General features: G+C 32.5%; 3 protein-coding genes and 1 long non-coding RNA gene across 4 annotated transcripts in view; 1 reads left to right on the plus strand and 3 right to left on the minus strand.

The window, feature by feature from the left end:
• The window catches only part of LOC106121270 (piggyBac transposable element-derived protein 4-like), a 2433-nt gene extending 989 nt beyond the window's left edge, over positions 1-1444 (minus strand). Inside the window, exon 1 of the mRNA XM_013316857.1 lies at positions 379-1444. Within this exon, the coding sequence (XP_013172311.1) occupies positions 379-1408 (1030 nt within the window). The 5' untranslated portion in view covers positions 1409-1444. The remainder of the gene's footprint in view (positions 1-378) is intronic.
• Positions 1-11052, plus strand: part of LOC106119841 (putative carbonic anhydrase 3) — a 19675-nt gene extending 8623 nt beyond the window's left edge. Inside the window, exons 2-7 of the mRNA XM_013314971.1 lie at positions 5558-5605; positions 7661-7825; positions 8082-8220; positions 8863-8968; positions 9746-9973; positions 10197-11052. Coding sequence (XP_013170425.1) covers positions 5558-5605; positions 7661-7825; positions 8082-8220; positions 8863-8968; positions 9746-9973; positions 10197-10442 — 932 coding nt within the window. The 3' untranslated portion in view covers positions 10443-11052. The remainder of the gene's footprint in view (positions 1-5557; positions 5606-7660; positions 7826-8081; positions 8221-8862; positions 8969-9745; positions 9974-10196) is intronic.
• A 76-nt stretch (positions 11053-11128) lies between these two features.
• Positions 11129-12542, minus strand: LOC106121279 (coiled-coil domain-containing protein 12). Its single transcript, XM_013316869.1, has 3 exons — positions 12229-12542; positions 11893-12013; positions 11129-11514 (listed from the first exon to the last, which is right to left on the minus strand). Exons 1-3 carry the CDS (start codon positions 12378-12380, stop codon positions 11305-11307), a joined length of 483 nt encoding a protein of 160 aa, XP_013172323.1. The 5' UTR covers positions 12381-12542; the 3' UTR covers positions 11129-11304.
• A 1513-nt stretch (positions 12543-14055) lies between these two features.
• Positions 14056-14387, minus strand: LOC106120316 (uncharacterized). The gene is made up of 2 exons (XR_001228001.1): positions 14250-14387; positions 14056-14166 (listed from the first exon to the last, which is right to left on the minus strand). It is a non-coding gene; the product is annotated as an uncharacterized LOC106120316 (long non-coding RNA).
• Positions 14388-14469: the final 82 nt, after the last annotated feature.

Raw genomic sequence — 14469 nt, forward strand, 5'->3', positions numbered from 1 at the left:
TCGAAGAACTGTTAGGTATGTTGACCACGGCAATCTTCTGACACCACCACGCTCGCCATCGGATTTATCCGCATACCCTTGAACCTAAACGGTTATGTTTAGAACAAATTAAGATGCGTTTCCTCAAATAAATGGACTACAACATGATACCTACTCTGCAAAAATGGTGAGAAAAACGCAGTAGGTAAGTACACAAGTACGTGTCTAGTATTTTGAGCGCCCTTAGGCAAGAGGGATGGCCTAGTGTATCTGCTTTACATTCACATTATTTTCACAATAATATCATGTCACAAGAAACCTGCAGGTTTTATATACACGCTTGTAGTCACACGAGTTGTATTACAAATAGTAATTTGTGCAATAATAAGTTAATCATACCTGTTCCAGAAATTTTTCGGCCTCCGAATGTTTCGATTATTGATTCTGTGAATTCTTTTTTTGACATTTTCTTGTCTGTATTTGCATTGTATATTATCCATGCGTTTATGAGTGCAGTACCAAATAAAAATTCCATCATCACTTTCCGATACCACTTTAGACCTCGTCGTAAAGTAGTATAGTATGCCGACATTTGATCTGAGTAGTCTATCCCTTTTTTATTATCATTATAAGTTAAAATGCACATTGGCTTTCTGATCATTTCATTAGTTCTCTTATGTATCTTACCTGTATCTACTAGAGACGCTTTATGTGCTTTACAGGAAGTTATCATTGAAACTTGGCGCTTATCGTGCCATTTAATAACTTTCACACCACTAGGCAGCATTAACCCTTCAACTTCGCCTTTTTTCAATTTTTTAGACATAAATTGCTTGGGAAATCCTCTTCGGTTTGATCTTAGCGTGCCACAGTAAAATGTTTTCTTTTCTAAGAGTTCCTCTACTAAATCAAGAGAAGAATAAAAGTTTTCGGCTACTAAAACTCGTCCTTCATTTTCTAGACCCTCTATGAGCTTCATAACTACATTTTTTCCATGGTTCACTTCTCTGCTATTTCCTTCTTTACCTGTATATACTATGGTTTTAAAAGTGTACCCCTCAGGAGTACATAGTTTATATAATTTAACTCCATATTTATGCGATTTATTTTTGATATATTGGCGAAAAATAAGTCTACCGCGCCAGGGAATCATTGATTCGTCTATCACGATAAATTTTCCTGGAGTTAAAATATGTCTAAAACGATTATTTAACATATTAAGTATTTGTCGAATTTTGTAGAATCTATCTTCAGTATCATTTCTTTCATCGCTGAAATGCCAAAACTTTAGAAGCAAGATAAATCTATCTCTTCCCATGAGAGAGCATATATATTCATTTCTGTAAATGGATTTCTTTGACCAATAATCGTGAAAATGTGGCACCTTATTTAAGCCCATCGTAAGTATGACACTGAAAAACTGACGCATTTCATTTGCATCTGTAGGTTTCCAAGCTTTAGAGCGTGATTTTGCTGTAATTTCTTTTTCTAATAAATATTTATCTGCGTATTTATTAGTTTCTTCTACTATTTTATCAATAATATCGTCAGTTAGAAACAAACTATAAATATCGACGGGCAATTTATTACGAATAGGTACATTTGTCACGCTATCAAGTATGCTCTCATCGAAGCTCAATACGTCATTGTCGGGAATGTCAATCCAATCTTTATCACCCTCAAGCTCTCCACCCTCACTTTCTGATATATTTTCAGACATATTATCTTCATCTTCACTTATTATATCAGATGAGAGATTTTCACCTGTATCATCATCACTTCCATTTGAAACGATTTCTTCTATTTCAGTATTGGTTGCTTCATCAGTCTGCGTCTCCGAAGCGTCTTCTTGTATTTTTTCGTTTTCTACGTCCTGATCTAGTTCTTCCACTTTTTCATTCTGTATTTCTAGACTTCTATTTTGCTTATTCTGGTCTTTTTCTTGTCCTATTATATTATTTTCTTGTTGCTTTTCAGTGTTTCTCTCTTCTAAATGTTTTTGTGAATTATTGTTCAAGTTGCATTTAGACGTTTTTCTTTCTGCTTTTTCGTCATAAGTGAGCGCATCATCCTCAAAAGTGTATTCAAAAGAAAATGGACTATTGTTTGTATTACCTGTGGTTCTTCTTTCCTTTATAGTTGTTTTAATCAATTTTTGCATACTGCTTTTATTAAATTCTAAAGGTAATAAGTTCGAACATGAAATATTATTCAAAGACTTTACTTGATTACTTGATGTGCATAAAGCATTCAATGAGGCAGGAGAAGCTTCAGCATTTGTGTTGGATGTTTCTGTTAGCATTTGAGTGCACGAGCTAGGAGTAGATAAACCACTATGGTTAGAGAAACAGTACCACAAAATCTACGAGTAGGTGTCATAGGATCAGTAGGTATAGTCGGTGTAGTATTCGTCATCAATAATGTGGTATTATTGTTACTACTTTTTGGACTGGATATCGTATTCTGAAGCACACTTAATCGTTTTCCAGTACATGGGCTGATATATATATTATTTTCATTACTTAGCTGCGTGTGCTCCAACGTAGAAAGGTTCATCATTTTCTTTTTAGGTGCGTCAAATATTTCATAATCAGAATCACTGTCATTATTAGCCAATGGAGGGCAAATTTGAACATTTTCCAAAATTTTTATTTTACTGGACGATGCAGCAGTATAATCCGGCGTTGATTTTTTGTTGGAAATCTCACCAAAATAAAGAGATTTTTTACACTTTTTTCTTTTAAAAGCACTCATTGTATAACAAAAATAATAATCAACACGTAGGTATATACGCGAGTGTTATTTTGCAAACGTGCGCGCGACCTCCCACATCGATGCTAGGACAACACTAAAACGAGTCACCTTCCCTCTCTTGCGTCTACGAGGCGTACGATTCCACGAGTACCGACATATCTCCTAACGCAAGGAATGAAAATAATTACAGTACTGTGCGTTAGGGACCTAATCCATCTCTAATTTCTTTTTTAATGTCCTTGAATTCACCTTTAGTAGGAAGCAAATATGTATATTTGTCCTACTCATACCTAAAGAACTTTACACGTTAGATCCTCCCGCAAGGAGTGAAACAACACTATTATATTCAACGCACAATACAAAAGTCCTGCAAGAGATCTGATAGATCTCGTAATGCAACGAACGTGTTAATGATAAGAGACATGATAATTACTGGCCGTAAAGTATATTACATTGATTGATATATTAAAAAGTTACCGCGTCTATTGTGTTTTATAAGAAGGTCAATAATAAGTATTTCGTTTACGCGCCGCAATCGAGTTTATCAATGAACTTTGTTGCGGTCCAGTAAGCTGTTATGGCACAATTTGTTTGCATTGATTCATTTGTCAACGCTAATTGTAACTTCACGGTGCGTAGCTACAGACTTTAGATATTAATCCGCCTTCATTTAGAGGACAGATTAAATTGCCTAATTCTCTTTTCCTCAGATAAAAAATAATAACCTAAATTTTTACTAATTCAGTTTTGAATGCGTTTGTTCTCGTATTTATTTATTATAGCTGTCGCCCGCGAATGCGTCCACGCGTTATTAAGAAAAAACTTAATTAGTAGCCTATCTGTTCTTCTAGACTATGTTCTATATCAATGTCAAATTTCAGCAAGATCTATACAGTCGTTCTACAGACAACCTTCAAACAAACATTCATCGATCCATCCAAACATTTGCATTTATAATATTAGTAAGAAGTAAGGTTAATATAAGTTTAGATTAGAAATCAAACTTACTAAAATAAACAAATGTTACAAATATGTTATGCTACAAAAACAAAGCAATTTCAATGAACCTCAAGTTCGGACAAGCTATTTAACGCGTAACATTTTCAAAGTCGTTTGCCAGCTATGGTTGTGTTGTAGTTAAAAAAAGCGTGTCAAGTGCATGTCGTATCATTTTGACAGTTTCATCTAAAATTCAAGAGCAATTGACAATTACTTGTGCTGTATATGTACAATTTTTTTATCACATTAAATTGTTAACTTTTTCAATGTTTTTCCCCATCCTTAGCTATTATTTCTGCCGCATTATATTATACTGCAAATTACACTTAAAATACAAAAAGTGTAAATACTCGTATATTATCAAATTTTCATGGCAAATATTAAAGTTTAATTCCTGTTTCTCATGATATGCGCGAAAGTTAACGGTTTTACTATTTTATATCACAACAATAGGAACATTTCTCGTAACTAAGGAACCGCTTTTGATTTTATACACAATTTACTTGAAGAGATCACTTAGCGATTCTGTGAGCGTTAGTTAATCCTCTTATAATAGTTTTATATAACAAGATAAATCACATTGTGCCGCGAATACTTCTCGTGGTACGGAATAAAACAATGCACAGATCAACCTCACTTAGTATCAATTGCACAGGAAATTATATAAGTACTTAATAACGCCTCATCCTCAACCCATAAAATATATACGCAAACATATGTAAGAAAATAGATAATAATTATTATTATTAGAAATTACTTCAATTGATAATCCAACAAATTAAAAAAAAGAATACAATTAATAAAATACTATTAATAAAAGGTGCTACCGTACTATTTGAAGTGGAATGCAATGCCTTAACAAAATAGAGACGAATAAAGCTACTCATGTTTACAACATGTTAAAGATATTTTAGTTTAAAATTTTATCTTGGGATGTTTTCAGTTTTCCACTATTTAATGTAAACTATAACTATAAGAATTTGGCCGAAGACCGTGGCCGTGGTCGGAGCAAATTCAATATTAAATTTTTCGAAATCAGAACGTTCACCCTTAACTTTAGAAAACTACCCTTAAGTAACGTAAGTTAAATTGTAATTAACTAGGATATCAGAGCCTATTATAAGGTATCATTTAATGATATAGAACATCTTCTCGTTTTGATACCTTTTGACAACTTTCTACTGCTTTACTTTACTTTGGTATGTCGTATGTGTGACGAAATGTCTCACTTTATCCTAAGGTTTTCCCGCCTTATTAATACATTTCACATTTATAAATTGCATCGATACACTTCTTACAAATAATTTGTCATAAAAAGTCATGCGAGCCAGATAAAAGTCACGATTTCTTGTTTTTGTTCATTATTAAATATGAGATTGAACAGCCATGACTTGTCATATGTTTTTTCGACCTGTGATTTTTTCTATTCGACGTTGTAAAGAATGCAAATAATGGATATCTATTAATGACGTTTTTAGTTGAAACTCAAAATTGTCATCAGATTTCTATTATAACAAAATTAAGAACCTGTTCAATAAATAAATGCTTTATTGTAAATCTCACTTACACAATTGTGTGGCAGCCATGGCTCTTTAACCTAGGACTGAGCCCTGTGTTTAATAGGCCAATCCAGGTCCAATGGAGCGCAAGCCAATAGGATTTTTTTACTTCCATAGAGTCAAAGAGAAAACTGGTCAAAAATAGTCCAGAAAACGTATGTGCTTATCGTAAAAGTGGCAATATTTAGAGTATGTTATTTTAACTGACTTTTTTGTCCAATTTAAATTATTATCTGCTTTAATCATTTCTTCCTTGCTTGTTTCAGCATTTCACTACGCGAACAGCGAAGATTTTGGCTACGATGGAGTTATAGGTATGTTTTTTTTTTACATATTTCTATTAGCAGACGCTATACAATCATCCCATAACTGTGATAGAGCCAGGAACAATTTAGATAGTACAGTTAGTTGGACGTTGGAATTTCTGTGCTATGTGAAATCGAAATTATATAGATTACTAGCTGTCGCCCGCGACTCCGTCCGCGAGGGATTTAAAATAGATGTTGGCCGATTCTCAGACCTACTCAATATGTTCATAAAATTTCATGAGAATCGGTGAAGCCGTTCCGGAGGAGTATGGGAACGTAAATTGTGACACGAGAATTTTATATATAAGATAGATGGTAAATTTCCTATGGTTATCTAAATTTGCACTAGGCAAAAATGTTTATAAAATTGTAATTATAACATTGGAATAAAAGCGAGAATCTTTACCTTTGTATTGTATGATGATTGTTACGTATGTCACACAATTATCTATATTTACACGAACTTTAATAGCGAACAATTAGTTGAAGTTGATATAATTTTCCATGACTAAAATATTAATACGTAACACAAAATTGCTGTACCTTTGTGTTCGTAGAATAATTACGCGACCATATAATTTTCTTATTGTATAAACGAGGTTAAAGTAGTCCATGTCGCTTTAAAAATTAGGTAGTCATATAAATATAACTTATTTTTTCTTTATAATTAATTATTGCTGTTCTGTGTAGAATTATTTAGTATTTGGGGTCGGCTGGATGGATGTCTGTTTGAAGCTATCTCCAAAATGACTTAACGGAACTCGCTGAAATTTGGGTTGTAGAACATAGTCTGACATAACACATAGGCTACTTATTAATTTTTATTTTTAATTCCCCGCGGAGGAAATCGCGGGCGACAGCCAGTATTGCATTAAAATTTACGATTTACATACATGTTTTTTTCGAAACAAAAAAAAGGCTATATATCTTCAATACTACACATAACTTTATGTATGTTGTTGGTTAGTGTCAATAGCGGTAATCGCTATGTCAAAAGTCCTTCAAAAATCGATGACGTTGGGAACATTGCTATGGCTTATTGTAATACAATATCTTTTGTCTTCCTTTGCCTTAGTTTATTAAAGTAGGAAGGAAGTTAATACACAATAGCACTCTACATTACCTGAACTTCCTTGTCTGTTACTATATGTGTTTGATAAAACTAAACAAGGCTAAATATAGACTAGAAGAGATGATACAATAGCTGCATGTCACAGGTGCCAAATGTGTGATACATGGCACAGTACCAACACGTTGTTAGACTACACTAGAAAAAAATGATAGCGCTATAAGTTTGATTCTGGCGCCAACATTTCATTGCGATTTATTCAATTTATTTGTCAACAAGTAACAATTCTCGGAGTTGGACTTGGTGATTTCAGTCGTTTATGCTACTAGAAATTTTTATTTAAAATAAGCAAAAAAAAAAGAAAAATTACAATATATATAAAAGTGTTTAGATTAGAGTGTTAAATATATGTTTCCAGCCTGGCATGCGTAAATACTTCGCTTCGATTTGGATTTGAACCTTTAAGGATCGGGACCATATTGAAATTCAATAGGATACATAAAATAATAAAGATAGCAGTAAATTGAACAGGTGCATGATTAAAACTATCGGTCTCATAGTTTCAATAAAACTTGTAAAACAACCTTTAAGTCAGTTCTCAATTACATGGACAAGATTAAAGCAATATTATATGTACAGGCAGCAATCAGTATCACAAGCTATCATTTGCTTCCTTCATTTACGTCAATTTGTAAGCTGGGGCGACGAGTTACCAGATGTTAGCTCCCTACACTATAGCGACCTAAATAAACTAAACTTTCCACTTTCTCTTTGTTGCAAATGTATCGCTATACTGAACCAATTATGAAAATAATTGTAGTCAACATACACTGATACGGACAGGAAAAAATTCCAAAGACTAGTAAAAACATTTTTTATTTACTGCTATTTTACAATTGTACTAGAACAACATAGCCTTGTGTGTTTAAAATAAAGTAGAAATAATAGAAATTATGCATCAAGATGATACTAATTCGTTTGAGCTCTTAAAGGTCCAGTGCACTGGGGTGAACGGTACCAGGAGTGCAGAGGCAAGCACCAGAGTCCTATCGACATCAATGTGCTGCGCGTCAAGCAAGTCGCTCTGCCGGACATTACCTTCATTGGCTTCGACGACTCTATCGACGATGTACACGTCACTAACAATGGACATACCGGTCAGTATAGGAAAAGGTCACATAAACTAAACTATACCTTCCCAACACAAAGGTTAGCCTCTAGTGAGACGGTGATCAGGGTGGTGCAAAAATATATTATTTATGTTTTTAAGAGAATAGAGATTACAATATGTTTAATTACGTTTCGAAAGTAGAAAGCTACAGTAAAGGTCTAAATTAAAATTCACTGATTATAATTTTCATGTGACAAGGTCTAAAATATCTTGATTTAAGTTGTTATTTTTCACGTTGTCAGTGTTAATCGAAGTGGAGAATGAACCGCACCCACGTGTCAGTGGCGGTCCTCTCGACGGTGACTACATCTTCAGCCAGATGCATTTCCACTGGGGCGATAACGATACATTCGGTTCTGAAGACAAAATAAATCATAGAAGGTAATTTTATTTATGAGTCAAATACAACTATATTTATATATAATTATATTTATAGTCTTGGAGAATATTCAAGACTAAACTGAACGCACAGTACCATAACCTAAAATGAAGATTTCTTCTTATTATCCTGACGGAGGTACTTGAAAGGCGACGAAGGGCGTGACTATCCTAGAGCTTTTTTAACTTATTCTTTCCAAATATCCGAACATTGCCTTAATTTCCACAAAAAATATTTGAATGTTTTACAATCTAAGTTTCGCGACGGATAGTAAAAACTTGTTTTAAATATATAAATGCATTCAAGCATGGGATTTCTTTTAAGTTTTTTATATAGACTTTAAATGTGAACGTGATGGATATTTTTACTATTTTCGGCACAACAAAAGCATTTGTCATCCCATCGTATTGAAATATATTTGTTATTTTTGGACACCAAAATTGTAACAGTATTGTAATTTCATTAAGTCAACTGTTGATCTATACATTTCACTCGTCCGGCAACGTCTTGTCGTGGCCCCTCCACCGCGTTTACGCATTCACTGCGAGTGTTTGCTGCGGAAGGGCGCTGATATATAGGTCAAATGAACGATAACCTTACCTTCAAATAAATGAGATTAACGTAAATCTTAAAATAATTTCCAGTTTCCCTATGGAGCTTCATATGGTTTTCTTCAAAGAGGAATACAAAACTCCCCACGATGCGGTGCGACATTCGGACGGCCTCGCGGTGCTCGCCTTCTTTTATGAGGTAACCATTATATTGTAATTACAGCTGTAACTAACGAAGCTTAGACGAACAGCTCTATGCTTCATGAATAATTTAGTTTTTGCTAATGATGTTTTGTGTTAAAATTTAAAATATCTTTTTTTATTGTTATGTGGTATAAAGATTATTTTTAGTTCGTTACATGTTATGCAATTCGTTCTACTAAAATCTTACCTGCACGATTTATTTGTAATGTAATGTTTTCTTTATTTGAGACATGTTTGGCAAAAAAAATCTTCCGTCGCACATTTTTGTATGTGATTTACTTTTTATGTATGTAAATGCCCTTATACGGTATAAAGGTTAATTGAAGCAGTTTTTATATTGTCGTTGCATTTCGTCAGATGACACCAATGATGTGTATAATAGTTATTCACTTTCCCGCCATCTTGCAAAACATATGGCACGCCGAGCTGTTGTTTTTGCTTTAAGCTTAAATTACCTGCGCAATGCACATTACCGATAAACGCAACTTAATTATGCTTACGGAAGTTTCCTTTCGTTTTAACGATACATAGGGATAGTTTATGGAAAAGTTGTTGGATTTGCAAAAACTAAAATGGTTATATTGTAAAAGTTTTATTCAACGATAAAGATTTGGCCAGTATCTAAGCATCTCATTTATTTTTCATAACATAGATAAAAAAACTATTGGAAACCTTACTAGTTTGGATAGCACCTATCGTAGTTGAAATTCTACCATCTCTGCGAAACCTATATTAGAATCTAGGTATTTAATAAGCGCAATTTTTATTTCAGTTAGATCGTCATCAACACCCAGCCTACGATGACATAACATCAGCGTTATCAAACGTCACAGAACCTCATACGAGTGTGGTAATGAACCATCCCTTCTCGTTCCTCAACATACTGCCTTACGATTTGAACCGCTACTTCACGTACAGAGGATCTCTGACTACCCCACCTTGTTCCGAAGTCGTCATATGGCTTGACTTTGAGCAGCCCGTGAGGTTGGCTCATGACCAGGTAATAAACAATTTTTTATATGATTTAAAAAATCTACAAAAAAGCTTTCTGTCCGTTGATATAATGAGAATTTTTTACCAATAAGGTAGAAAAGAGATATCTGTGAGTGGATATACCGCAGTTGGAGAGAGGATAAACTGAAAAAGCACACTGAAAAGTTTAGGTTTACTAGGTTCTAGTCTATACAGTACACAAAAAGTAATTAAATTGTTATAAATTTCAGATAGAAGTATTCAGGGAGCTGCGATCAGCAACTGGGAAAATTCGACACAATTTCCGTCCTATACAACCGATAGGCGATCGCGTTGTTTTTTACAACATAGATAATAAATATTTCAGTTACAATGAAGTAGACGATCCCGATGAAGATATTCCAAAAAGAAAAATAGGCCACAGTAACAGTTATGGATTAGTTAGCAGCGTATATACTATACTTAGTTTAATTATAATTACTGTAAGTTTATTTTAAGGTAGATAATAAAAACCGATAGTACTTATAACGTTACTGCTAATAAGAATTTTTTTAATCGAATAACCTTCTTGTTACGGAATTAGTTAATTTTATAAAAAAAAAATTGTGTGATGTAACCTGTGATATTATGTACATTTGAAAATAGACATTAGAATTGTAGAAATTTATATAAAACGTATCATAATAATGTAAAGATCAGTACAAAATACCTAAATAAAGTTATTAAATACAAATAAAAAAAAGAATCTTGACTGTTGACATGGTACAATGAAAATCAAACTGAAAGGTTACCGTTTCATTTTTGTAATGGCAGTAAAAAAAGAAATCTTTTGTCAATATTGCCTGATTGAAGATGCGATTTAATACAGGGATATATGAATTAAAACTAATTTTGTAAACCTTAAAATTATTATATTATGTAAAAAATAATCTGTAATTTGTGTTTCATTCATTACTGTACAAGAAATACAATGATTGTTCAGTCCACATACATTTCTATCATACAATCATATTAATACATACATCTATTAAAAAATTTACTCTCAAGAAAATTGTAGAGATTATAAAATTTTACTTTTCAATTCATACACTTATATTGTTTAAGATTTATACTTAGTTACTGTAGTTTATAATTTTTATTTATTTACAAAAATCCTAATAAAAATTAACATTGTAATTGGTGTTTTATTAAGTAACCGTAAATTTTTAAAACAATAACACAAAATTTCTGTTTTTTTTAATTTCAAATGCATACATTAGTTGAAAACACATCTATATAAAATCTTATGTTATACATTCTAACATTAAAAATGGAAATGTATAGATTGATTAATGTATGGATGTGTGTTTGTAAGAAAAATTAATCATCATCAGGTACTTTATCAGTCATAGTAATCATGGCTCCTAAATTATCATCTGCACCTTCTTTTAGTCTCTCCCAAATTAGTTCAGCTATTGCCTTTTGAGTTCTTCTCTCCAGTTTTTCTAATTTTTTTGCCACATCCCGCTTCAAATCCCAATCGGGTTTCCGTGGGGCTAAACTTGATATATCTAGGTCTTGTAATACAACCTGTAATATAGAAAAGTACCGTGTTAACCTCATCATCATTACTATACCATCCCCACTGAGGGGCTCGGAGCCTAACCTAAATTGGGGGTGACTAGGCCATAGTCAACCATGCTGGCCCAGTGCAGGTTGTGTTAACTTTATTATGTGAAATTTTTTTATATATTTTAAATACATAACCATCTCACAATGTAACATTACATTATTGTTTTCTTCATTATGAAATGTTGAGATGTGCGTGCAAAGGTTTTATTAAACTAACCCACTTTTTTTTTTAGAATTTTTTAGGATACAAGCATTATTTTTTTTGTCATTAAAGATAGCTATTATAAATTTGGTTTAATATTTGCACTGGTAATAAAACAAATTAACCATGTTTACCTTTTCTTTTCCCGCTTCAAGCAAATCTTTTACTTCATTATCAACCACAGCTGGTTGTGCATCATCCAGCTTAGCTTCCTGTAATGTTTCATCTTGTGGCCTGTAACTCCTGAATTTGGGCCTGAAAATTTTAAACAACAAAAATTAACTCTAACATTGCAACTGGAATAACTATATTGTAACAATAGTGACAAATTCTCTTGGTCCGGTAACACTTTAAGCCTGTCTCGTAGTTTTGCTGTATTTTGTTTATCAAGTGATATATTATTTATAACAATGACATAAGTGATTCCTACGCTACGAAATATTCATAATAATATTTAGAGGTTAACTTACTTTGGAAGTACAACTGCTTCATTATTTAAAGTATTTGTTGATGAGTTCTCGTCGGAAGGATGTTTTCGTTTCAAATTCTTTAATCTTTCTTTTCTCTTCAATGCTTGTTCTTCTAAACTACCAACATTTTCCATCGTATCTAGAATAACCATAATACGTTTCAGGGGTAATTCGGATTCCCCTTGAATTTATTTTTATAAGTCTTTTGTAATCAATTCTTTATTAGTTCAATATTTTTCCTAAATACTTCTATTTTTTTGTCTCTTGCGGTTTTCTTAGACTTTCTCCCGCTCGCAACAAGCTCGCACAACAAAACGCAACCCAAAGAGTTTATGAAATAAGAGACCCGTCTCTTGACTAATTAGATACACAAACGGAGAATAAAAATTGACATTTTCAATGCTAGCAATATTATGAACAAGTCTACGTTGCTACCAACCTAAAAAAATCTATGTCAGTTTCCTTTTTGACGTTTGAAAGTATTATTTGAGGGAAAACAATTTCGTTAATTGCAACTTTAATTTAATCTTCCGACTAAAGCGAACATATTTTAAGAACGCAACATAATGCTCATTGCTTACGTAATAATACCATTATTGTTTAGTTCACCAACAAAATACCCCAACTATAATAAATGCTTATTTGTTCCAGTTTGTTTATTTGATAGCTCATATTTTCTGATAGAACTGGAGTAGTAGTGCCACTCTCGTCGGGAGAAATAGAATAGCACTGGAAAGAGATTAGCTCCTATCTGTTGGTAAAATATTTAGAAAATTGCTAACAAGACAATATGCATTGAAGCAAAACAAATCGTCATCATCAAGCTCACTATACGGACACACTATATTCCACTGAGGAGCTCGGAGCCTACCCTCAAGAATGCGACTAAGTTTTATTCAACAACGCAGAGCCAGTAAGGGTTGGTTGACTTCACACATATCTTTGAATTTCTATGCAGTTGTATGCGACTTGTAATTACAGTAAGAATGTCGGATGGATGTTATCATGAAATTCGAAAAACGCATTACTATATAGCGGAGATCGTACCTGGATATGTAAAATATGATCCGGTCAAGCGCCAACTGCACTGCCGACGCTCCAAATAGTCCCCTAATCCAAACTTTTCCTATCAAAACATTGCAAATGTAAAAGTCATGTTAAATATAATGTAATGTAAAAATAGAATACAATATTTAAGTTTTACTTCTTAAATAAATTCATAAAATTATCATGAACCTAAAGATTCCGCATATTAACTCTTGTTATTACTATTCTCCATAGATGTGTAACCTATAGATTCCTTAACGAGGAAAAGTAATGAGCTTAGGAGGCATCATTTTGGGGTAAAGTACCTGTGTTGAAATTGAAATTACTTATAAGAAAATTGTATACAATCTCTGTTTATTTTTTATTACTTAGTTCAAAAAAGGTTTAGGTTTTATTATAAGTTGTTATATTTGTAACATCCAAATTTAATAAATTAATTTTGTTTCATATTTTTCACTAAATGGTATTTTTTTTTATCTTTTGTACTTGATACTTAATTCCCTATATTTAATTATATTTTTATTTTCTATACACTGCATCTCCCAATTTCGAGAAAATCTTGTTATGCTAGTGTATATTTTATATTAAAGTCTAATACATATTATTAACATCAAACTAATATAAAACACTAAATCTATAGGTTACACATCTATATATCAATATTGACATTAATATAGTTACTAGCATTTCCTGCAACATGGTGACTCTTTTTTAGATTTGCGGTTAAACTACTCCATATAATAAGTTGTTTTTCAAATTTAGTTTAGAATTACAATTATCAAACAATCAAACTTTGTAGCACAGATGTTGCAGCGACATGCAGTCAGTAATTCTGAAGCAGATTCCTTCATTTAATAATTCTGTAGAACTTGAAGAGGTGCATTCATTCATCTGCAACAGAATGAAATGGTAATTAATTAATTCAAGTGTACAACATAATCAATTTAAATATTGCTTTTCACCTAATTACATACCTTATTAAAAAAAGTGGTTTCTTTGATTATATGGATCTCTTCCCCTTTACTTACAAAACTTCTTTGCAATTCTCTACAATGATGGAACGCACAAACCATATAAAAAAAATTATAATTAGTTTTTACAGGTACAGATAGGAACTTTTATTGCCTGCCCATTTTTGTGAAATGTCTATGATAGAATCATAAATCAAATTAGTTTGAAAAACTTGTTGTGTCA

This window comes from Papilio xuthus, unplaced genomic scaffold (genome assembly GCF_000836235.2).
Source record: "Papilio xuthus unplaced genomic scaffold, Pxut_1.1 DF829129.1, whole genome shotgun sequence".
In the NCBI taxonomy this organism is placed as follows: Eukaryota; Metazoa; Arthropoda; class Insecta; order Lepidoptera; family Papilionidae; genus Papilio; species Papilio xuthus.